Source organism: Cololabis saira, chromosome 10, assembly GCF_033807715.1.
Source record: "Cololabis saira isolate AMF1-May2022 chromosome 10, fColSai1.1, whole genome shotgun sequence".
In the NCBI taxonomy this organism is placed as follows: domain Eukaryota; kingdom Metazoa; phylum Chordata; class Actinopteri; order Beloniformes; family Belonidae; genus Cololabis; species Cololabis saira.
Window position 1 is genome coordinate 30413107 of NC_084596.1, and position 24089 is coordinate 30437195.

At 41.0% G+C, this 24089-nt stretch overlaps 1 protein-coding gene across 2 annotated transcripts; it reads left to right on the forward strand.

Moving 5' to 3' along the window:
• The first annotated feature begins 2106 nt into the window (after positions 1–2106).
• On the forward strand, positions 2107–23800 carry mmp16b (matrix metallopeptidase 16b (membrane-inserted)). Of its 2 annotated transcripts, XM_061732508.1 has the most exons (11): positions 2107–2584; positions 5453–5601; positions 5792–5806; positions 6036–6152; positions 7222–7526; positions 12970–13131; positions 13513–13721; positions 13812–13950; positions 14583–14733; positions 17570–17685; positions 19317–23800. In XM_061732508.1, the coding sequence occupies exons 1-11, from the start codon at positions 2459–2461 to the stop codon at positions 19676–19678; spliced, it is 1851 nt and encodes a 616-aa protein (XP_061588492.1). In that variant the 5' UTR covers positions 2107–2458; the 3' UTR covers positions 19679–23800. The 2 variants fall into 2 exon arrangements, with proteins under 2 accessions (XP_061588492.1, XP_061588494.1); XM_061732510.1 differs by lacking the exon at positions 5792–5806.
• The last annotated feature ends 289 nt before the right edge of the window (positions 23801–24089 follow it).

The following is a 24089-nucleotide window of genomic DNA, read 5'->3' on the forward strand; positions in this document are numbered from 1 at the left end:
GATAGTCAGATAAGAACTGCATTAGATATCAGTGAATCCATAAAAGCTTTGATGAAAGCGTTCTAGATCCTGTTTTCAGCTGTATGGCTGAAAAGCCTCAGGCATTCAGTGCAGACTGTCAAGCAGCAATTAATTAGGTTTAATTAGAGAAGCCAGTGAGATTACCTTGAATCTCACCATCTGCCTCCTTCAAGGCAATCTCCTACAGCTAAACTTAGTAAATAAAATTGCGAAGGCAAATATTTGAATGTGGGAATTGCTTGTTTTGCAATACTGATAATGTGCATTCACATGGATACACATACAGCGTTTGGTTGAAGAACAATAAATCGCATTCATGAGTCTTATTGGTCTGCTTTTTTATTTTTATTTTTTAACCTATCCTGACCAGGGCCCCCGGTCTTTGGCTATAGGCCACGTTCACTTGCCAGGACATGCAGTCTCCATGGCATCCCAGTGGGTTACACAGTAAACACCTAAAAAGTAAATGAATGAACCTGTTTTAATCCAGCAGGAATCCCTCTCTCGGTTTCTTAACCTGTCACATCCTGTTTAAGACAGAACACCTTGTTCTCAGTTATGAGTAATGTGAATGATCTCTTGATGGATGAATCAGGACTTCAATATTGGCTAGCTTTAGAGTCGTTGTACTGTATGTGGTGTGTTATAATAATAAAGATAATAATAATAAAGATAAAGATTATATTAAAACCAAAAAAAGAGTAATTAAATTACAGAGGGGGGTTTTCAGCAAACATAATCCCTCACTGGGGGACTATGAAAGGATTATCTTACATAACAACTATAACAATAAAAAATATTTGATACAGGTAGACAAATTTGAAGCGACAGCTCCGACATTGATTGGTCACACTTCTTTTTTATGAGCACTGACTGCCAGTTTGTACTGGTGTATGTTGCCGTCCAGGTTGAAGATTTATATTTCCAACACCGGTGCTAATTGTTTTTCCAGTGAGCAGCTGTGCATTACATCATATTTATTCAGATCAGTGACTGGTTGGTACACCTGTACCTTCTGGAAGCTCTGAGTCATTCGCGAGCATGAGTGACTGAGATCAAGAGACTGAATAAACTGGCTGGAAGAGTGTACATTTTGCACTGGGATGTCATGCAGAAGATGCCTGTTTGGTTGGTCATATTCATTCCAAACAGTTAATGAGATTGTAGATCAAGTCAGTCTCATTGTAGGTCAATTGTGTCTGATACAGCTGAGATGATTTATGTTATGAATTGTTTGTTCTCTTTGAAAGAACACTGAGAGGCCTAAGAGCAAACCAGGACACTCAGTTTTTTTCATTGATCCCTCCACGTGACACCTGTTGAATAGCTTGCGAAAGGAAACATGGGTGGAAATGTTATATTTTATTACCTGATGTTTAGTGTGCAAACAAAAAAGCAGGTTGGCTGACAATCCTCCAGCATGTTGACATCTTCATATGATCAAATTTTAATTAGCACCTCTCTCCTCTTCACGCCGTTCCTGTCTGTCATGTCAAATTAAAGTCACGTGAAGTTCTCGGCTCATTAACTAATGTGGGGTTGATTGAGGTCCCGCTTGGCCTTCCGTCCGCAGTGTCCTGGAAATCAAGAAACCTGGCGGACACGTCCCTTGGAGAAACACTGCCATCTAGTGGCTTGTTATTGCTCAAGCAGGTGTTTTGGCCATGATCCTAAAAAGCTATACTAAACGAATATTTGGGGAATATTGTGGGTGTTATGTTGTAAGAGAATATGGGGGTGAGATAGATGTTTAATTTTAATTGCCTATAGAGGATCAAGATTGTGGAGGGTCGGTTAGTAAACCTCGTTCCTTGTTTTATTAATGCACAAATGCTTGCAAACACTACATTGGTTGGTTTATCATGAGCATCATTATAGGACAACAGGCAACATTGGGGTATAATCTTTAAAAACGCTCAATAATTTAAATTCAAAGTGCGCTTTTGGACTTTGAATTAGAGGTGGATGCTGTGCTTGCAGGCAGTATTGAAGGGTTGCATTTTGTCTGTGTTGCACACTGTAGGGCAGCTCTCATGATGCTGCCAAGCAGCGCTGCGCTCTGTGAGAAATCAAAGCGCAGGCGTCGAGACGGGAGGGAGCCTATCTTGCGCAGACTGGGTAGCTTACTGTACATGGCCATTGATGCTGCTGGATAGATGTAGCCCCTTGGTGTAAATAAGGATGGCGAGGGCAGTGGATCTAACATGCCGCTTTATCTCAGCTTGACATCGGGACATTTTCTTCCACCACCGGGATTTTTTAATAAAACCGAGGGGCTGTTTTTGCTTGAATTTCAGCTGAATCCGCCTGGACCGATGATTTTCATTTGACACACAAAAGCGGACGGGCGGCTTCTCCTAATAAACACTCGGGGAAAAAAACGAAACAAACAACCAAAAAAAAAAAAAAAAGAAAAAAAAACCCAAAACAGGTCATTATGACCTTAGCATCCGCCAGTAAAAGAAAACCATCGGATTGCTTTTACGCGGCAGCACTCTGCTTGCATCTTTTGCTTTGGATTTCGTGCGCCGTGTCCGAGGAGCATCATCAGTTCAGCGTTGAGGTAAGATGAATGGCCTTCCTTCCTCCCCGAGCATCATCATCGACCATCGTCTCCTCCACATCATCTGCCTGAGCGAGAGAAAAAAAACAACAACAAAAAAAAAAAAACAGCATACATGCTGGCTGCCTGTGCAGCCATCATAGAGCACGATTATCGCCAGAAGGCATAACATGGAGATTTTGTAAGCCTATCAGGATAGCTCACGCACTGAACAGCAAAAATATCTCTCATTCCTCATTTGCAGCGTGCAATCAAACAGAGGTGTGCTGATTTGAGGTTTACAGCGTTCCTGTCCATGAACTGAGGTTATCCAGCCAATGTGCAACCCACATTCGATAGGCTGGGAGCATCTTTTCCCCTTCCACTGACATGTCCTAAGGGGTCATGTTTCATAGTCAGACATAGTTTTGTTTGACAAGCCATCATGAGATGAGGGACGGGCGTTTGGCAACATCACATAGTGGGAGAAGATTAAACATTTACAGGTTGCATAATAGGATTTGCTAGTTTGTATCTCATTAATTGATGTCATTTTCATCCTCACCACAGGCTCCCCCTCCCACCCCTCTGAAGAAATAGCTTCAGAGAAAGACTGAAGAAAAGCTGAAGCTGGCAGTAACACACATGCATCATTATTCAATTTAATGGCTCGCTGAAATCTGTCTAATATCCGCCTAGAAATCGGTGTCTCTGAACCGAGTCGGCTCACAGAGGCAGCACACCCTCAGGAGCGAGAGGGGAAAAAGGGATAAACAAGGCGTTTAGCTAAGCAGAGAAGGCAGAATGAGGAGGGAGGGGGGGAAGGAAGGGATGGACTGAGGAGACAGCTCATCAGATTGGCTGGCTGGAGCATGTATTTTTGGATGTGTTGTGATAGGGAGGCAGCTGGATGGCATGTGGACAGCTGTGGATAACATGAGCACCTCATGGCCCTTCAGATCTGAGTCTGACAATGATCCCTGGATGATGCTCAGATTCACTCGCCTCCATCCTCTGCATTCAGTCACACTCTGGCTTTGTAGGGCAAGAGGAAGCAGGGCCGCGGTCCTTCACATGCACACACACACACACACACACTAACCGGAAGCCGCGAGGCACAACACACACAAACAAAAGTGACTGTTGTCACCAGCGGGGATGGAGATGCTGTTTGCATCCGTACTACTGCCTGAACACATTCAAACCTGAGCTGCTATTGTAGAGTATACAATATTCTAATTCTGAATTCAGTTTTTTAAAAAGCGTTTAAGCAATTCCTATTACCTACTAAACCTTATATTATTATTAAGGTTTTCTAATAAAAAGAGTGCTGCCACGTTGGTTAGGACTGTCTTTTTGTAAGTATGTTTTCAATAATGTTTGTTATCATGATGAGGCAAAAACTGACAGCAGAGAGTTGTAGCAGGTTCGCAGGAAGAACCAAAAATTTGATGAGAAGCTGCACCATTTTGCAAGACCAGACTTTGGCCTTAGTGGATGTTTGCTCTCTCTGAGAGGTAAAGTACTTTATTCTGGGTTTTGAAGAGAGATATGAAGCTTAAAGGAAGCAGATGGGCTGCTGGAATTGAGCCATTCCTCAAACCTTTCCTCCGATGCCACCAGCAGATCAGAGTTTTCACAAGCAGATACTCCGCTATTGCTCCCAGAATATGTATGAGGCTCACATAGTTTCCAGACAATGTAATCCAATAACGTGAATGAGTGACTTTTACTTTAGGGCATCAGTGTTCCATCCATAGTTAAACGTGTACACACGTAGAGATTCGCATTACATCACGTTTGGTACAAACTGCTAAATACACACTACCGTGTTGGAGGTACACGGGTAAAGAAAATAATCGACTCTCAGTAAAATAGAAAAACAGAAAAGACAATGCAGTAGCAGATAGTCTAAGAAAATCAAAGCAGATACAGAAGAAACCCACTACAGCAAAACAAAGACAACAATCTGGAACAGAACGAAGCGAGCCTGGCACCGAACTATATATACACACTGTAGAAAATGATGACTAACACAGCGCAGGTGTGGCAGGCAGTAACTGAATGCTGGTGTGAAACAAGGACGGGAAGGATCATTTCACTGAATACAAAAGGGCAGAATAGTTTCAAAGTAAAACAGGAAATAAAGGTCTAAATAAAGGCAAATGGAAATGCAAAGATCACAAACTGGAACAAAAAAAGCCAAAGAACGAGACAAAAGTGTCGGAGCGTGATGCATGCTTTCATGTTTCCTGCAGGATAAATCCCTCCGACTTCACACTCCTCTGAAATGTCAACAATAAGTTTGATTCAGAACTGGCTGAGTAGAGCAAGTTAACAAGTAGCTTTTCGTAATTAAATAGCAATGTTGGTGATATTATCGGGCAAGGTGGTAGGCAGTTTTATTCTGCTTGCTTTCACCCTTTCATAGATTTATATCAGGATTTGTTTCTGACTTGTCATCCGATGTGCCATTCATTCCCACCTACCTTACTGCTGCTCTTAAAATCCCACCTCCTTCGCAACTTCCACCGATGGACTTCCCTTCTTTAGATAGTTAATTGCCCACATCAGCCTAATAAATGGGGACTGATGTGACTGAATTCTAGATGTCACAACTCAAGTATGTTTTGTCCTTTTATAGAGGATTTGAAGTCTTGACGGTGTGAGTTTACACACCGAAATGTGTTTATGTTTTTGCCCCTTGCGTTACAGTAGTTTTGCTGATATGTACAAAGATCATTTACTCATTTAACATCAAAACAAACCTTCAGCATAAACAACAATCCCGGTTGTGACTCGCTCTTTCTGTTGTGATGGAAGCAAAAACATCAACAGCAACCCGTAACGACACAATAAGAAAGATCAAATGCTCTCCATTGTTTGTAGGGATGGCTACAGAGGTATGGATACCTTCCCCATACAGAACCAGGAATGTCTGTCCTGCGCTCGGCCCAGACCATGCACTCGGCCATTGCTGCCATGCAGCGCGTTTATGGTCTCAATGTCACAGGGACACTGGATGAGAAAACCAAGGAGTGAGTATACGCATGTGTTACTTCTGTAGAAAACAGATGCACTTTTGTCAGACCACCGGCCTACCCAGTATGTTGAGGGGATGTTTTAGTGAAGGACATAGATGGGAGTGTTTATATCACCTCACCTGAAACAACCTCTGGTGAAGGTTTTAACACATTTCCCCTCTTCTCATTTTGCATAATGATGCAGTGATATCACGCTAAGGTGAGAACTAACGCTTTCCCTGCCTATTGTGTTTGTTTTGTAGTCGTGATGTATTAGTAGTTTTAGAAGTATTTTGCATCCCTTATTTTGCCGCTCTGAGTTTCTGATGTCTTCCAAGAGTGGAGTGAACGACTGAGTTCACTTCAAGTACTCTGTGTTGAAATGTGTGATATAAGCGACTCGTCAGCCAAGTTAGTTCACCTTCTTTTCCCTCCTTTTCTCTTTTCAGTTGGATGCAAAAGCCACGTTGCGGCGTTCCGGACAAGTTTAAAACCACCACAAGGTCACGAGGGCGGAGATACGCGCTGACGGGACAGAAGTGGCAGCGTACACACATAACCTACAGGTGAGAGACAGTGGAGGCCGTTGTCATAGGGACCGTGGAGCTTGTTGAAAGGGACCAGATTCCGATACGGGGGTGTTCATTTTCTCAGCTGTCCCCCTCATCTTTTCACATTTGGGACTGTATGCTCTTGTGCTGCCATAGAGATAGAATACACACCAAATAAGTTCAGTGTCAATCACAAATATAGAAAGTTGTGGATTAATAAATAAATTGAGTATCAGGACATATTTGGTGTTCAGTGCATAAATAGCTGGGATCAGGCTGAGTGTGTGTGTGCGCGTGTGCGTGCGTGCGTGCGTGCGTGCATGTGTTTTTTTTACGGACTTCCATTATTTCTCTCCTTTTCATAAGACAACGCAAAACATTTTAGCAGCGTCGGGGATAGTGGAGTCTTTCCTTTTTTCATACACCAAATACGCTGAGTCTAAATTAGCCATAATCTCCGCAGAAATATTCAAACTTCTATCTTATCTGGAATGATTAAGCTCAGGCTTTTAATAGGTTCTGAGGAGAACTGATAAACGGGCCTCTGGCACAACTGCGAATTGACAAGTTACAGAAGTAATAGACGATAACACATCCAATTTATTCAAATCCTTCCTTCCTCCCTGAATTTCAATTGATGAGCTACCTTTCCTAATGGAATGTCAATCAGTGCTGAGCCAGTGCTGCTGCTGCCTGCACTTTATTCTTGAAAATGACTGGAGAGAGAGGGAGAGGAGGAAGATTTTCCTCTCCTCTCCGCCTGCCAGGGACTGATAACGACTGCTGTGTTAAAAGTTCAGTGAAAGCTGCTAGGCTTGAAATAGTTATGTCAAGTGCAACTTTTCTTTTTTTTTTTTGTGTGACTTCGTTCTAAAAAGGAAAATGTTCACTCACCGTAAATGAGATAACAAGGAAGGGAGTTCACGCTGGGTCTCCTGAATATTTAATTCCCCCGTGGTTTCACATATGATTGAATGTCATTTACATTCATGCCTGTTACTATTACAAATTCTTTATGCAAAGAATTTGTGGCTCCGTCTCTCTGCAACCGTTTTTAATGGTGTGCTTGTTTTTCCTTCTGCAGCATAAAAAACGTCACACCAAAGGTGGGCGCCCGGGAGACTCATGATGCCATCCGGCATGCGTTTGATGTGTGGCAGGGCGTGACTCCCCTCCGCTTTGAGGCCGTTCCATACAGCGCCCTGGAGATTGGCAGGCGTGACGTGGACATCACTATCATCTTCGCCTCAGGTTTTCATGGTGACAGCTCACCCTTCGATGGAGAGGGAGGGTTCCTCGCCCACGCCTATTTTCCAGGCCCCGGTATAGGAGGTGACACGCACTTTGACTCAGACGAGCCCTGGACCCTGGGGAACCCCAACAATGATGGTGAGAAAGTGGGTGTAAGCCTAAACTTCAAGTGAGATAGAAAGCACTTTGGTTTAGGAGTAAAAGCTGAGGTGGCAAAGAGCCAACAGCGATGGAGCGAGGAGGAGGAGGAAATAAGAGAAAGAAAGGATGTTAACCGAAAGTGAGGAACACAGAAAAGAGCAGTTAGCTGGAAAGATGGATGATGAAAAGCAGATCATGGATGCAGATGACTCGGCAGGAGGCATCATGGCAGAGATGGTGTCACTGGGCGAGGTGGGAAGGATCCTTAGATCTGCCATGCTTTGTAAAGACCACCACTTCATCTGTCGGGACTATTGTTTTTCATTTTTGTATAATAAGCTCTTCGGATGACAGGAGAGAAAGCCCTGCTATTTTAAGACATTGCTGGCACATGATTATGGTTATTCGGTTTTTATTGAATTTGATTTATCTCAGCGGTTCTAGCGGAGAAACTCAGAGAGGGAAATAATATACCTTTTAAAGTCATGCGACCAGACACACTTTAATTACTTTGCCTACAGGGAACCGGGCTTGTGAGAGCACCACCAGGCAGCTTCTCTATCGTCCATGTGCCATACGGTCAAAATCTCTCCTCCCTTTAATGGGGGAGGAGGGGAACAGCTGCTTGCCACCCTCTCTTTCTATTTATTTTATTCCTTTTCTCTAATGGCAATAGCCGTACACTCCCCAGTCCAATTCATGCCGCCCCCCCCTCTCCACGCAGTGTCCCATGGTTGTCCAGTTTGAGTGCTGGGGCTGATTTGGAAAAAAAAAAAACGCTCCTGTCTCAGCATGTGGGTCTGGGAAGCTGTGCAATCTTTAATGGGCTTTCACAGCAGTGTAAGTGTAATTGTTGCATGCTGACATGTGCGCAAATGGTTGCTCCAGTCTGTCTCCAAGGAGTCCTCATGGGACTTTTTTGGTTAGGTGGAAGAGGCTGGTTGGGCGAGATAAATGGGGGAAGGGGAGGTGTAACCTTTTAGCTGCTGGCTGAGGGTCAGTAGGAGTTCTTTGCAGCGCTGCTGGCAAGAGCGGATATCACAAAGGGCAGCAATCTCCTGCGGACAGCTTCAGTCACAAACTGCACTTAAATGGTGCTTTATTGTCTGAATCCGGTCGACACTTGCAGCTGAATGTGGACCGTGTACACTGGCTGTGACGTTTTTACTTTTTCATTTGTGTACGGGTTTGAATGGGATATGGACGCACAAAAATCACATCACGTTTAAAACAACGCAGGTTTTTGTGGTGTAGGCAAATTTTTGCATGTCCTCAGATGTATTACAAATAATCTCAGCTTTTTCCACCACATTAATTGGAATGGAAGTCTACAAGATCGTTGTTTATTGTTAAAAGTCAAAAAAGTTAAAAAGTCAAACTGACTTTTTCCATGTGCAATACTGACCAAACCGTGCAATACCTGCCATAGAATCGTGCAATACCTGTATGTTGTCTTCCTGTTTGTGTCCTTTTAGAGAGTATTTATTTTTATAGTTGTTGTTTTAATATATCTATTTTTTTTAAACCATGCACCTTAAAGATAGCATCCAATTTCGTTGTACCTGTACAAATGACAATAAAGACATTCTAATTCTAATTCTTGTTACTAACACTGGCAAGAGCAACTATGTGAAGCCCTTGAATTTCACTGGTTTTCTTGCTTTAAAGGGGACCTATTATGGCATCTACAGTACCTATTTTAAACAGGCCTTGAATGTCTTAAAAACAAGCTTTTGATTGTTTTTTCTAAATAAATTAGAAATTCAGCCTCTAAACCATGTCTTTATCATCCCAGTCTCTAACCTCATTCTCTATGAGGGATTCTGAGTGGGCGGGGCTATGATAATGAGGCTCTGTGCTGATTGGCTGCCTGAATGACGCGATACACCGCTACAAAAAAATGGCGGAAGCTCCGGCCGGCGGAGTTAGTTGTGGGCGTGGTTTCACGCATCAGAGGCCAACCTATGTAAATCGCATTTTCGTTACATAACGAAAGGGAGCAGAATCTGAACGGCTCGTAGAAGCCACATCACACTGGTCGGCTCATCCGGGCGGCTGTACAGACACTGCAGAATTTGGTTGCTTTCCTCTTCTCTGAGTTGGCAGGCTGAGGGGAGACCACTTTATATATGTTAAAGCAAGAAAACATTTGTTTTTCATAATAGGTCCCCTTTAAAACATGAAGCAGAAGTCATATTTGTAAACAAACACACCATGCAACAATTAGCTTCTATATCTTTATTGCACATGTTCATAAGATATTCACAGGAAAAAGAAAGGGAAAAATAACTCAAACTAATTGCATGAATAAAAGTTATTTCTAGTCATTAGTTCAATAAAATTAGTAGTGCTTGAGATGGACCCAAATGCAGGAGGCCGAGGCGGCAGGAGCAATCAGAGTCCTTCATTACAACTAAAAGCACTGCTAATGCAGTATATCCAAAAGCAAATAACAGGGAAGAGATAGATAACTATATGGGAGAACAATGAGGAGGAAACACCAGGAGCAGTTGTTTAAGGAAACAACAATGCACCAGCAAGGGAGGAATGAGAAACAGGACACTGATGAACACTCAAGGGATGATGAGGCACATGTTGATAACAACAATGGGGGAGTCTGGAGAACACCAGGGAACATGCTTTCAAAATAAAACCATATATCAAAGTGAGTCCAACAAACAAAAGAACCCAGATAACCCACAGCTAAGTAATCTCAAAGTATTTAGGCATTCGATCAGTTCACAGTTAGAGAAACTGTATAAAAAATGGAGACAGTTTAGGGCTTGGCTTCTCTCCTAGAAGTGGGTGCAGCGGACGACTCCAAAGGCACAACACAACATGCTCAAAGACGTGACCAAGAATCCACAAGTAACAGCTAAAAATGTGTAAACATCACTGGAACGGGCAAACATCTCTGTCTTTATGAGTCTCCCACCACTCTGCTACTATGGGTTTGTTCAAAGAAGACATGAAAAAGTTGTAATTCTTTGCGCAATCCATTTAAGCACGTACTTGTGTCTTGTTTTGACATAGATGAAGATCAGATCGTAGTTTATGGCAACTTCAATAGAAAACCAGTTAATTCCAAGGGATTCCAGCAACACTTTTTCTTGTTGCTTCGTGTGTACAAAGATTTGTCTGTAAACTGTAGCAAGTTTAAAATTAGGACTGCATCAGAATGGAAAAATACTCAGTTTTGTCCAACCAAACAAGCAGAAAAAAAACTCCAATGAACTCACAGATGGAGAAAACGTGAAACAACATAAAACAACATTCTTAAGATCCTATATATACTTTTTTTGCATCCTTTTTGGTATTGGACATTCAATTAATAACAGGACCCAAATACACCCTCACTCCAAAGTTGGTGGGTAGAAAAGTGAAAACGACCTAAAGTTATAGATTCAAAATCAAACACACAAGTAGCCAACTGTGCAGATCCAACAGAGACAAGCAGTACTGCAAAATACTAAAACAGCCAGCAATTCTCCGAAATTAAAGTTAAAAAGCAAAAAAAGGTGTGTCGACAAATGAAAAGGAGCTAGAAAAACAGTATTACTAAATAAGTGCAAGAGCAAACAACTTAATCAGAAAGCAAAAGTAGTGAACCTCCAGAGGCCGAACTGGTTGAGTTCCAGGTATTACATTTGTTTTTTATTTACTTATTTAGCCATTCTTTAACCAGGACGGTCCCGTGGAGATCACAGATCTCATTTTCAGTAGTCCTGGCCAAGAGGCAGCAGCAACATATCCCACAGAAAAGAGGGAGTTAGAGTTATGAAAAAATACAAAATAGAATAGAATAGAATAAAATAGAATAGAATAGAATAGAATAGAATAGAACAGAATGTCTTTTATTGTCATTTACACATGTACAGTGACCTATGCATACATAGAATTAAACCGGAGCATCTCACTCTTCAGTGCAACACCTAATATGTGAGTGAATATGTACATTTGAGTAGAAAGAAGTATAAATTAAAGCTGCAAACAGTGATGAACGGGCCCTCGCGTGTGCAATTTGCACCAATTAAGGTCAAGGACTCAAAACTAAGTCCGATGACACCACCCACGACTCTTTATGTCAAACCATTCAAAAGTTATGACAGAAAATAGGGACAACCAATCAGAAGAAGGGGCGGGGCTAATTCAGGCCAATGAAGGTCAAGGACTCAATACCGAGTCCGATGACACCACCCACGACTCTCTATGTCAAACCATTCAAAAGTTATGGCAGAGGAAAGTTTTCTAGGGGGCGCTGTTGAGCCATTTTGCCACTCCCATTAATGCAAACCATGAAATATCAAATTTATCGCCAGGCCTGGCTTGTGTGCAAAATTTGCAGAATTTTGGGGAACTATCAAATATGGACCAGATCAGATGAAGGGGGGGGGGGCGTGCTTTTTGGCATCTAGCGTCGCCATGGTAACGCTTTTGAAAGAGAAAAGTAATGTGCGTCGTCGCAGGATGCACTGTTGAGCCATTTTGCCACGCCCATTAATGCAAACCATTAAATATCACATTTTTCGCCAAGCCTGGCTTGCATGCAAAATTTGGTGACTTTTGGGGCACGCAAAAAGGCCCTCCTTTCGTCAGAACAATAATAATAGAAATTCCTACAGATACAATAGGGCCTTCGCACTGTAAGTGCTCGGGCCCTAATAATAGATAATTACTGTGTAAAATATAAGAGAGATGGGTATGTAGATGACCTAGAATAGCAAGAAGTATTGTTATTGCACAAAGTCCAGTTGGAGCGGGGTTGAGGTCGGACTGTAATTATGGCATGTTAGAGTTTAGGGTGGCGATGGCTTTCGTGAAGAAACTGTTTCTGAATCTATTTGTCCTCGTCGTGGAGCAACTTGACCAACAGGTCAAACAGTTCAGAGCCAGGATGGGAGCTGTCATTGGTGATATTCTGGGCTCTGCTGATGCAGCAGAGCAATTACAATAAAATTGTACAATTGTACACAATTATAATAAGAACAGAGAACATAAAACAAACTAAGAATTTAGTCAAAATGTAAAGCAACGACTGCATCTCCAGGTCTTACAGAGTAGATATAAAATAATTAAAAAAGACGAGGCCTATCAGTTTTAAGATTTTGTAAACTGTTTCAGTCTGAAGTAGCATAACAGATGAATCCCGCTTGCCCCACCAGCTCCTTTACAGTTCTTGAGTTACTGCTACTTAGGATTATCAGGACCTGGATGACTCCTGTACTATACAGAAACAACGACTACGGCATTACTTGACTTTGCTTCCACCTCCTACCCCATCAGACAATCTTCTGTTACATATTTCAGGCACAAGATGTCTGGGGAAACCAGTGGATTAAAAACAAGGCCATCCAGTTACCTTTACGTGTTCTTCTGTTTTATGACAGTCACATCCACTCTGTTTCCATTTAAATATGTACTTTTCTACCCTCCCCTCCAGGCAACGACCTGTTCTTGGTTGCGGTTCATGAGTTGGGCCATGCCCTCGGTTTGGAGCACTCAAATGATCCCACTGCTATTATGGCTCCTTTCTACCAGTACATGGACACGGAGAACTTCAAACTACCTCATGACGACCTGCAGGGCATCCAAAAAATATACGGTAACTTTTTTACTGTAGATTTTCTTTTTTAAATGATGAAACATCAAGACAGAAAATGTAGATATTATGTTGTTCTAAAGCTTTTATCTAAAGATGCTCTATACAGCAAAACACTGAATAGCAAAGATCTAAGAATTAGTCACCATTGCAAATGTTGTTGCAGTCATACTGGCTTGAATGCCAGTAAGCAGCATTTGTCAGCTGTTAAGGAGGTCAGCCAATTTATGTTTGTCAAAGCAGCATGAGTCACCTAACAGATCGCCAAAGACGCAAAATAGTCCGTGCCAAAATCAAGGGTTGAATTGACCAAAAATATCTCAATGAGGACAGTTTCAGATATAGGACTGGAGGCTGAAACACTGCTTGTTTTTGTATTTGTAGGCCCACCAGATAGAGATAAACAGCCAACCAGGCCCCCGCCCACGGACCCCCCTCTCCGCTACCACCCTCCTTCGGACCCACGGAAACGCGCCAAGCACCACTGGCCCTCTCAAGGGTCCAAACCATCCGACCCCAACTCCAAACCCAACATTTGTGATGGCGGCTTCAACACTCTGGCCATCCTTCGACAAGAGCTTTGCGTGTTCAAGGTAAAGAACGCCGTCGGTGTGGAGTGAACTCTCCTACTGCTCTCACTGTAGTTTGGAGTGACAAAGATTACATCCTCTCTGTTTTTGCAGGATCAGTGGTTCTGGAGGGTACGGGACAACTCAGTCGTCCCTGGCTACCCCATGCAGATCAGCTACTTCTGGAAAGGCTTGCCGTCCAAAATTGATGCCGTTTATGAAAATAGCGAAGGGAAGTTTGTCTTTTTCAAAGGTAATAAGTCACACTTACTCATTGTTTACTTTTTAACCACTAGTTGTGCTGTGGAGCGATGTTTCTGTGTAGATACAAGGGCCGTGCAGCAGTCTGCATGGGAGCAGAAAGGGTGCAGGTCCCTGGGAGCCATCATCCATCAGGCAGATTAACAGGACATCTGTCAACCAGTGGGATCAGAGAGCCTCATGCTTTATTTATTCACTCAGAGGGACTTAACCATGTGTGTATGCGTGGGTGTGTGCACGTGAGTGTCTAGCCATTTGCCACATGCACCGCAGCAGATCTCTGCGCTCTGCCTGAGGCACTCATGATGAAACCAAATTAAATGCAACAATCACTTCAATGAAACTCAAAACAACATGTCTCAGTGGAGTTGCCTTCAGAGCATCCGATTGCTGGTTATTGTATTACAAATAACACAGCATAGATTTGTCCTGTGCAGATAATCTTCAAACAACATGATATAGCTGGCTTTTGAAATCACTTGAATAAGAATAACTAAAGTCAACAGCAAAGATCCACGTGGAAGGCTTCAATAAGACAGAAGCCGCAAGTGTCTTGTCTAGAGGGATTTTGTGGTTTTAATAATTATTGCGTCTTTCATCCAAACTACTTTTTTTTCATTCCAGGGAACCGTTTCTGGGTGTTCAAGGACACAACTCTCCAGCCCTCATACCCTCAGAACATCTCTCTGTTCGGGAGTGGCATGCCCACTCAGAACATCGAGACAGCTGTCTGGTGGAAGGATGTTTCCAAGACCTACTTCTTCAAAGGAGACAGGTGATTGTGCTCTAATAGTTCTCTTATAAAATCAAGCCTTTGTGCATGACTGAAATCTGGAAAAGAAAACATATTTTCTTTTAAATCCATTAAAGGACCAAAGTGGCAATGAAAAGAGATGTCATTAAAATTCCACTGCAAAATGACTGCGTTTGCATTGTCATTTTATGGGATATAATTTGAGTTTTTTCCTCCTATGATAAATCCTTTGAAGAATAAAGGCAAAGGATGTCTAGGACCTATTCAGCTACTAATTCTGCGGCCAGTCTAACATAAAATTATTTGTCCTTGAATAAGATGAAGACATCTGCAATAAAGCCTGTTACGTGTGGAGCCGGCCGTGTCTATGGGATTTCTGAGGGGGGGGGGCGGGTCACTGTCCACAATTTCACCAAGGATTTGGGGATTCAAAACTTCTGAATGGCTCAACTCAACTTTTTAATAATTTATGATTTTTAATGATTTATATGCAGTGTTTTTCTTTCATTTATTCATTCATTCATCAGCCTCTCAGTTAAGCCTGTTAATGATCAAATGGAGGATGAGCAGCAACACAAGAGGTGCTGTCGTTTGAGTACTACTTCCAAGCTATGATTATGCTCTGTGGATTTGTTGTGAGTATATGCAGGGATGTATAAATGTATGTACAGTATTTACAGTATGGATGTTTTTATGATCAGCTTGCACATTTTTAAGTCAAAGTTTCTCCTTAAATGGGCTATTAAAATATAGATAAATGGTCTTTGACTCAGACTTTGACAAAAACTCCTTTCGCTGCCCCTCCTACTGTACATCATCCCCAACGGAGCCACTTCCTGCAGTGGATCTGACTCTTTTTGTAATGTCATGTTGTGACCTGTAGGTATAAAAAAAGGTGTTTCCATGTAATTTAGCAAAGAAAATTCCTCATTTGAATTGACAAAAAAAACACTTTTTTTGCTATAGGCTATATAGCAGTTTCTACCAAATGTATGTTTCAGTTTAGTGTGTTTCCTATTCACAATTCCAATTTGTGCAGGTTCGAGTTTAATGAAAGTGCCACCTACTAATGTGATGAAATAAGGATGTCCTTGCCCCTCAAGAGATGTGACATTATACCTTGTTATTTATTGCAGTAACAATCTACTGATGCTGGCTTTTAAACTGTCTACCTAAAGCTGGGTTGTCATTTTCCTTATTAGGATGCAGTGTCAATCATTTCTATAATGAAAGTTAAAGCTTGATTCGTCTGAACACAAGGCATTTTTGAAACTTGCCTCTTCTGTCTATCCTTCACATAGTAGTTTTATTGTCTGTTTGTGTACAGAATTACAAACTTCACTAAAGACATGTTTTTGAGCCCATACAGTGATATCCTCTGCAGAAGAGTCTGTTTAACGCCATGATCGTGGCCATTTTTAAGCTGTTTTCCTTGTATACAGAAACTTCTTCAGATTATATGAATCTTTTAATGGTATTTTGTACCAATAATAATCTGAATATTTTCCAACAGTTGTATATTTATTAGCTTTTTTGAAATGTGGTTGGTTCCCTGCACTTGGAAGTGAAGAAGAAGTAACAGAACTAAGTCAGGGAGCTAGTTGTTTGTCTGTGTGCGTCACAGATGTCGTACAGTATGAGACTTACCCAGTGTGACTCAGATGGTCAGCTGTCGTGATAAATCATATCTTGAGGAATAAATAATATCCTGAGAGGTCACGGGACCCTGTGGTGGAAGCTGACAAAATGTTTGTCATCCTGGACTACTTGATGTCCCATTTTGACAGCTGCGACACTATCACCTCATTCAGCGTGCGTGCGTGCGTGTGTGTGAGATGGTGTGTTGGTGTCACCTCATTCAGACGAATGACACTGTGTACCAAGTACCATGAATATGAAAACAGCCATTTCTGCGTTACAGACAAACACAGATTTGATGGCAACTTCTCGTATGATGTGAAGCTTGTCGGTGATGTTCTGCTGCAAGTTACAAATAGTCATCTGTCTTTCATTATCAGCACAGTATATATATATATATATAGTATAAGTATCTAATAATGTCATAATATCAAGGTGTAATGTTGTCTGTAATGTTTAGATTTTTCTGGATTTGAAAAGGTTAATTATGGTAATAAAACAACACCCTCTGAATTAATGCAAACAATGAAAGACCGGTTGTCTTACCGAGTTGGAATCATAAGAAAACCCTTAAGATTGTCAAAGCTGTTGTCATTACTGCAGTAAAAAGAAAAGAAAAAAACATTAGCCAGTCCCCATCTAAAATCCTGAGTCAGGAAGAAATCTTACAATATTTAACACTCCCCATCCTGTTTAAGTAGAATATTCTGGGTGAGTTTGGATTTCCATAAGTTGAGTTTTCTCATTTGTACTTTTGGAAAAAACAGACTATCTTGTTGAAGGAGGCTCAGCAAACGTCTCCGTGTGCAGCTCAGCTAAACAGAGAGCAGAGCAGAGACAGGGGACTTGAACTGACATTGATTTAGTCCTCACTTTTTGCATTTTTATGGTGTTATTGATTGGCATCTACCACTGCCCAAATAGAGCACAATAAAAATAACAAATAAAAAAATGCTGAGGTACATGCATCAGCAGATACATGCACAACAAAATCATGAAGCTTGATTCAGAAGAAATACATTTGTATTCTTTTTTTTCTAGGAATTTTCTGACTATTATGGCTCTAATAAATAAATTTTAATACCAATACAATTTGTAACCTTGCTCCAAAGCTGTATTTTTCTTTTTCATCTTTCAAAAACTGTCTCTGCGTGACCTTGCAAGATCTGACCACAACCTCTTTATGACGCGTTTGGCATTTCTGTTTGTCCTCTTACAGATACTGGAGGTACAGTGAGGACATGAGGACCATGGACCCCGGTTACCCCAAACCCATCACTGTCTGGAAGGGCATCCCCGACTCGCCGCAGGGGGCTTTTGTGGATAAGGCCAATGGTATGCCCATTTAACTCAGAATCAAACCTGTTTGGAGGACTCGCCTATGCATAGTAACCGGGATCACTTTCCCAAATGGAGTAGTATGAGCAAATATGCAATACTTGGACTTTTCTGTTAGTTTTAATCCTTATTTATTCACCTCTACATCTACAGTGGGGCAAAACAGTATTTAGTCAGACACCAATTGTGCAAGTTCTCCCACTTAAAAAGATCAGAGAGGCCTGTCATTTTCATTATAGGTAAACTTCAACTATGAGGGACAGAATCGGGGGAAAGAATCCAGGAAATCACATTGTAGGATTTTTACTGAATTAATTGGTAAATTCCTCGGTAAAATAAGTATTTGGTCACCTACAAACAAGCAATATTTCTGGCTTTCACAGACCTGTAACTTCTTCTTTAAGAGGCTCCTCTGTCCTCCACTCGTTACCTGTATTAATGTCACCTGTTTTAACTGGTTATCAGTATAAAATACACCTGTCCACAACCTCAAACAGTCACACTCCAAACTCCACTATGGCAAAGACCAAACAACTGTCAAAAGACGTGAGAAACTAAATTGTAGACCTGCACCAGGCTGGGAAGACTGAATCTGCAATTCATTCATTCATCGGCCTCTCAGTTAAGCTTGTTAATGATCAAATGGAGGATGCGCAGCAACACAAGAGGTGCTGTCGGTGTTGTAACTTGAGTACTATACTTCCAAGCTATGATAACGCTGTGTGGATTTATGCAAGGATGTATAAATGTATGAATGTATTTACGACCAGCTTGCAGCCATGGTTGAGTGGGTCGAGTTCATTGTCTTCTAACTTCCCAAGTCCCCCGTTACCAGCCAAAATATCCCCGGCGAGAATTGAACCCAGGACCTTCTAGACCTTCTAGTGTAAAGAATTCCCTTTAAGTTCAGACCATTTACGCAACAATTAACTAAATCTCTATTTATTCATCAGTTACTTTTTTTTTATAAATCAAAAACTCACAAAATGTCAGGAAAAGGGGAAAAATTGTAGAAATATTTCATAATTTCAATACATCATGCCTTTTTTTTTCCCATTACATGACGTGATATCCTGCGTCCTTGCTCTGCTCAACATGCGACCGGGAGAAAGTACAATTGTTTCTTTTTCATCGAGAAATGTGCACTTGAGTTCGCAGGAACAGCTTATTTATGGGGTAGAGTGAGCAAATCAATTCCACTCCACTTCCTTTTTCCGTATTTATTTGCGTCAAAATAGTCTGTTATTAATCTAAATGGCAACAACTACTAGGAAATCATTGCATTGGCTTTTATTGGTTTTAAGCAACTTTTCGATTGCTAAGTAACTGGCCCATCTGGATAGGCTTTGAGGGTGAAATTAGATGCATTCAATCGAGCATCTTTGATTCTACAGCCACAGCTGTTGTTTTTGGCAGCGCTATGATTTGCCCCATGTATGTAAGTTATTTTGCCAAAGTTTGTCATAAAAGGCCCCGCAGCCATTTGTAATAAGCTATCGTCGTCTGCATTGCAACTTGAGCATGTTTAAGATTACATCCGATGATAGGGAAGCAAATTATATTCTAAAAGACAGGTTATTGTGGTGGAATATATACAAGATAATAAACAATCTTCGTGTCCCATTTAGGCTTCACCTACTTCTACAAGGGGAAAGAGTACTGGAAGTTCAACAACCAAATGCTTCGAGTGGAGCCCGGGTATCCGAGGTCCATTCTCCGAGACTTTTTGGGATGCGACGGCCTTCCTGCTGACGCCGACTGGGACCGGAACCCCCCGGTGGCAGACGAACGCCACTATGACAACGGCAACGTGGATGTTGTCATCAAACTGGGTAGCACAGGGGGTACGGAGAAAGCGGTGGCCATTGCTATCCCCTGTGTTCTGGCTCTGTGCATGATGGTCCTCCTCTACACCGTTTTCCAGTTCAGGAGGAAGAGCACGCAGCGCCACATACTGTACTGCAAGCGCTCCATGCAGGAGTGGGTCTGAGGTACTGCTACCGCACTGTACAGAAAGGAGTGTGAAGCTCTGACAAAGGTCTAGTCATTGCCTGAAGCCCTATAATTAGAAGGACGGTTAAGGGTCTGCCATTTGGTAGATTTCAGAGCTGCTGGAATTTGTAACACGCAACCTGCAAGGAAGTCAAACGATCAGCAGACGTGAGGTGAAGACAGTCATGGAGCCACATCTCCTTTGTCCAACTAATATGTATGTATCTGCTTTGACTTTTTCTGTATCTTGGGATGAACTCAATTAAGTGAGACAGAATTAAGTTTCTCAAAGTGGGACCTTTATCCCAATCTCTGCACGCCGCTTAAAAAGCTCTTATCACTAATGTCTTTGGACAAATTAGAACTAGGCTCTTCTTTACTTTCATTTCTTGATTAAATTGCCCTGAAGTGTGCTTTCTTTTTTTTTATAAAACAAAAGGAAAAGAAAATTAGGGTCCCTATAAAAGATTTTTCATTTTATGGAGGAACGATACACAGACCAAATATGACCTTTTCTTCCAAAGAGGATTACTGCTCCATTTTGTTTTTAATTGGATATTTTTCCTCAGTGGATCTAACATTTTGGATCACACACTGATTTTTCGTTTGCCATTTCTATTCATATCCACCCGTCTGCTCTGTCACGCTTGGGTAAAGGATGCAAGGATAAAGTAAGCAAGAGCGAGCAATTCAAGGCTGTTGTGGTGGTCTTTCTCCAAAACAGGGGCCAAAACTCTCTCCGCAATATTTATGAGACTGCCTTAATCACAAATTGCTCATATTCTTTCTTTGTCAGTCTTTCTGATGGGAATTTAGATACTGAAGGAAACACTAGGAATACAGAAACTTGTACAAAGTCATTAATAACTGCCCACAATGCAACTTTAAACCAGTAAGGATGGCTTGATCCACATCAGGTTCGGTGTTCTTGAAAGTGTCACCTGCTAAAGATCCGCTTTCATCGACTGTCTCATCAGAGGGTATGAAAGAGAAAAGGAAAGCCAGTAATGTGTGTGCGTGTATATGTGCGTGTTTGTGTTGTGTGACTGAATAATTACCCATATTAAATAAGTACTGCAGGTTTGTGAGTCTTTGAACAGCAAACATCCGACTTTCTTGATTTTCTCCCTAAGCTGGGAGACCAATTCTTCCAACCTTGTCAGTGAACATGTTTTAAGCAGCTTTATTAATCCATTTTTTCTCTGTTTACATTTTTTTTTAGTCAATATTATTCTTATCACAAGGCTGAAAAGAGAAGAAAATGGAAAAGAATAATGAGTGAGAATCCTCTTCTGAATCTTCACTTAGGAGAAACACATTCACCTTGTTTAAAAGGCCAGTACTATTGATCAAATTGTTTGCAAATTGTGTTTTGATGACTAACACTACTTTATAAAAGAAGGCATGTCCAAACAGTAACAAGAAATCATTTGCTGAAATAACGAAACTTAATATTGCCAGAATTTAGGGACAGGAGTTGGAACAGTAGTGCCTGTGTGTTCAGTAGTAGGACCAGGCTGCTTTATGCATTGTAACTGCAATTAACCATTATGCAACCTCTATACATAGCCTACAATATGGTACATTAACAAATTGCAACTACCGTAAATGTTTAGTACCACTTAGACATTCTGGATTTAACAGGCGTATTGGAAAATTAATACCAGCATAGCGAAGTCTGATGATCAATAGTTCACATAGATCTTTTGAGCCATGATATTTCTAACAATGTGTGTAAAATAATCTGTAAAACTTGTAATGAACTTCAAATGACGTAATAGGTCAAGTAAGAGAAACACATGTGCTGTAGCGTTTCTAAGAGTTTGTTTGGTGATCTACAAGACATTATGTGCAAATTATGACCCAAAAGTTCTGAAGTGGCCCCTGGGCCAACTTAACCCAGTCCCCTCTAAATAAAGACATGACAAGACATAATAATCCATGCATTTTATTTATGATTCTCAAAGTAACTGAAAACAGAGTTAATAATGTCTACCGCCATTTTAACAGAGAGCAGAGAGTGCTGTCTACTGGACAAAAAGCTTTCGCCTCGTTTTCACCGGCTTTGGTGCCGTCACGTGATATGTATTCATTGCTATAGGAACCTCTGTTACCTGACTGACTTACAGAGTGCGATTTTGTCTGATGTACATTGAAAAACTTCAACTCGTGTGGTGGATTTCAGTGAGAACGGCGTTACCATCTACTGCGAGTGGAAGCATAGTGTAAATAATAAACACGCTTTTAAGAAAACAAACTACTTTCAGTACTTTCAGTTTAAACGTGTGGTGAAATTGGACACACTTCAAGTGTAGGCTGTAAGTTAGACACCCCAGGTACATTTCTTAATACCAAGTTGGTATTAGCAACGTTAGCATTGTTAGCATTGCAGTCTGGCCAACCGATTCATGAAAAACTTTAGTCCCTCGTACTGAATCCTAGGGGGCATGATCCGTATTTCATACAGATTCATGGAAGGCAGGTTTATACTCTGCGCAGCTGTTTTTAGGAAAAACCGTATTTGGACTGCATCTGTTACAAAAAATAAATACATAAAAATTGACTTAGAGTGTGTTGATTTTACTCACATTATGTCACAACTATCAATTCTATGGCAATGTGATTGATGTTTTTCAAGTGTCACTGTGTAATACAGTACGTGATGTTTTTCGCTCAAACATCCTAACTACATATCCTAACTCGTCATTGATGTGAGAAGGAGGAAGAAAATCGCTCAAAATGTCTTCCATCTTAATTTTGAGAAAGTATATTTTTACAAAGCAATCAAGCATCCATGAAATGGCAGCACAGGTTATTGTACATGCTGGTAAAGCAGCCTTCCTGTGAAAGGATGGTTAACTGTGTCCATGTCTTACTGGTATTGACTATTCAACGGTGTCAACATGGCCCTACGGAAAAAGAAAATCTTTATACATAGCCTACCTTTATATGTTCAGGACATCAGGACCTGTACAGATATCTGACCTAAGCTTCGATTGATATCGAGGCAAAGCTTTTTTGTATCTTATAAGTCATCTAAAATGTTTTTATCTTTCAATTATCTATAGGCCTATAAGGATTCATTGAAATACCTGTCACTTGTTCAGCTTTTCTTACAGATACAAACTTGAAACAATTAGGTTAATACATACATAGTGTTATTTATTTCCTACTTGTTCACTATGGGTTATTCCTGCACAAGTTATTCTTTTCACACTTTTATAGGACTAATCAGCCTTGCAGATTTCTGCTTGTTGCATTGACACATTGCCGACCTATGGAAATCTGCCGGCTTCCAGCCTGTTTTTGCTGTTCACTGTCAAATTTCTGAAAGACAGGAGCAGCTTTAATTTCATGCAGCGGCGCTGACTCGCTGTGCATATCAGTCCATGTTGATCCATGACGGCCGTAATTCAAAGTGGAAGCAAAAGCCTCTGGCTTGGTGTTGTGCGTGATGTCGTACCGGTTTGTGTGTTTGTGGTGAAGGTCTGACTGCTCCAGAGTGTGTGAGTTAAAGTCTGTACTATATTTATTGCCGTATTTATTCCTGCATTGCATTGTATCAAAGACAACAAGCTGTCAATAAAGTGGGTTTGAAATGCAACATTTTTTTTCTAGTCTTACAGCTACAGAGCGATGTCCTTTATGTTACTGCCTTTACAACAAGCAAATCATTTATTGTCAAAGTTCTTTTTCTCTATCATAGGTCACAATGGTCTTAATCCTCATAGAATACCTGACTTCTGACAGGAAGTATAAATGCATCGGTTTTTTTGTTGTCTAGAGGCTCCTTGTGGCTTTTTTTTCTCTTTCGAAGTCTGCCTTGAAACTTGCTGCTAAGCATTAGGGCTAATTTGGCGTGTCATTTAAAGAAGCAGATGTTACAGATTAGATAGCAGTCGATGCTCAAAAGAGGCAAAAGGCAAAAGGTCTGGACTGCACTAGATGCTATAGACACAGGTAGATACAGTCTCCAAGACACAGTGTACGAGAGGTTAACACGTTGCATAATGTGTAAATACTGTACAAGCCAAGCTGTACATTGTCTGCTTTGGACGCTTTTGTTTTTAGTCAATGAATAAAGAAAAGTCTGTGTGTTGTAAATAAAACAAGTACATAATGGTTGTGTCTGGCTATTATTTGAATTACACACTGCTTATAGATTGTTTTTTTTAATCTCTATGTTAAAGTAAGGGACTGAAAACATACAACAAACCCATTTAGATATAAGCTTCAGGATGATACTTGACAAACATGACTGAATTCTATGGTTAGCAGTGAGCAAAGCAATTAACAAGGGTGATTGCTGTGTTATGTTAGGATAAAGATTAACATTCAAAAAGGTTTTCTATGAGCCGTAAGAAAAATAGTAGTTGTTTTCATAGTGATAAAACCAAAGAGATGCTCTG

What these genes read in the sequence shown, in the direction of transcription:
- mmp16b (XM_061732508.1), top strand. Translation starts at nt 2,459, where the DNA reads ATGACCTTAGCATCCGCCAGTAAAAGAAAACCATCGGATTGCTTTTAC. An exon ending in CGTACACACATAACCTACAG is followed by an intron (nt 6,153 to 7,221) that starts GTGAGAGACAGT and finishes TTCCTTCTGCAG; the next exon opens with CATAAAAAACGTCACACCAA. An exon ending in GGGGAACCCCAACAATGATG is followed by an intron (nt 7,527 to 12,969) that starts GTGAGAAAGTGG and finishes CCTCCCCTCCAG; the next exon opens with GCAACGACCTGTTCTTGGTT.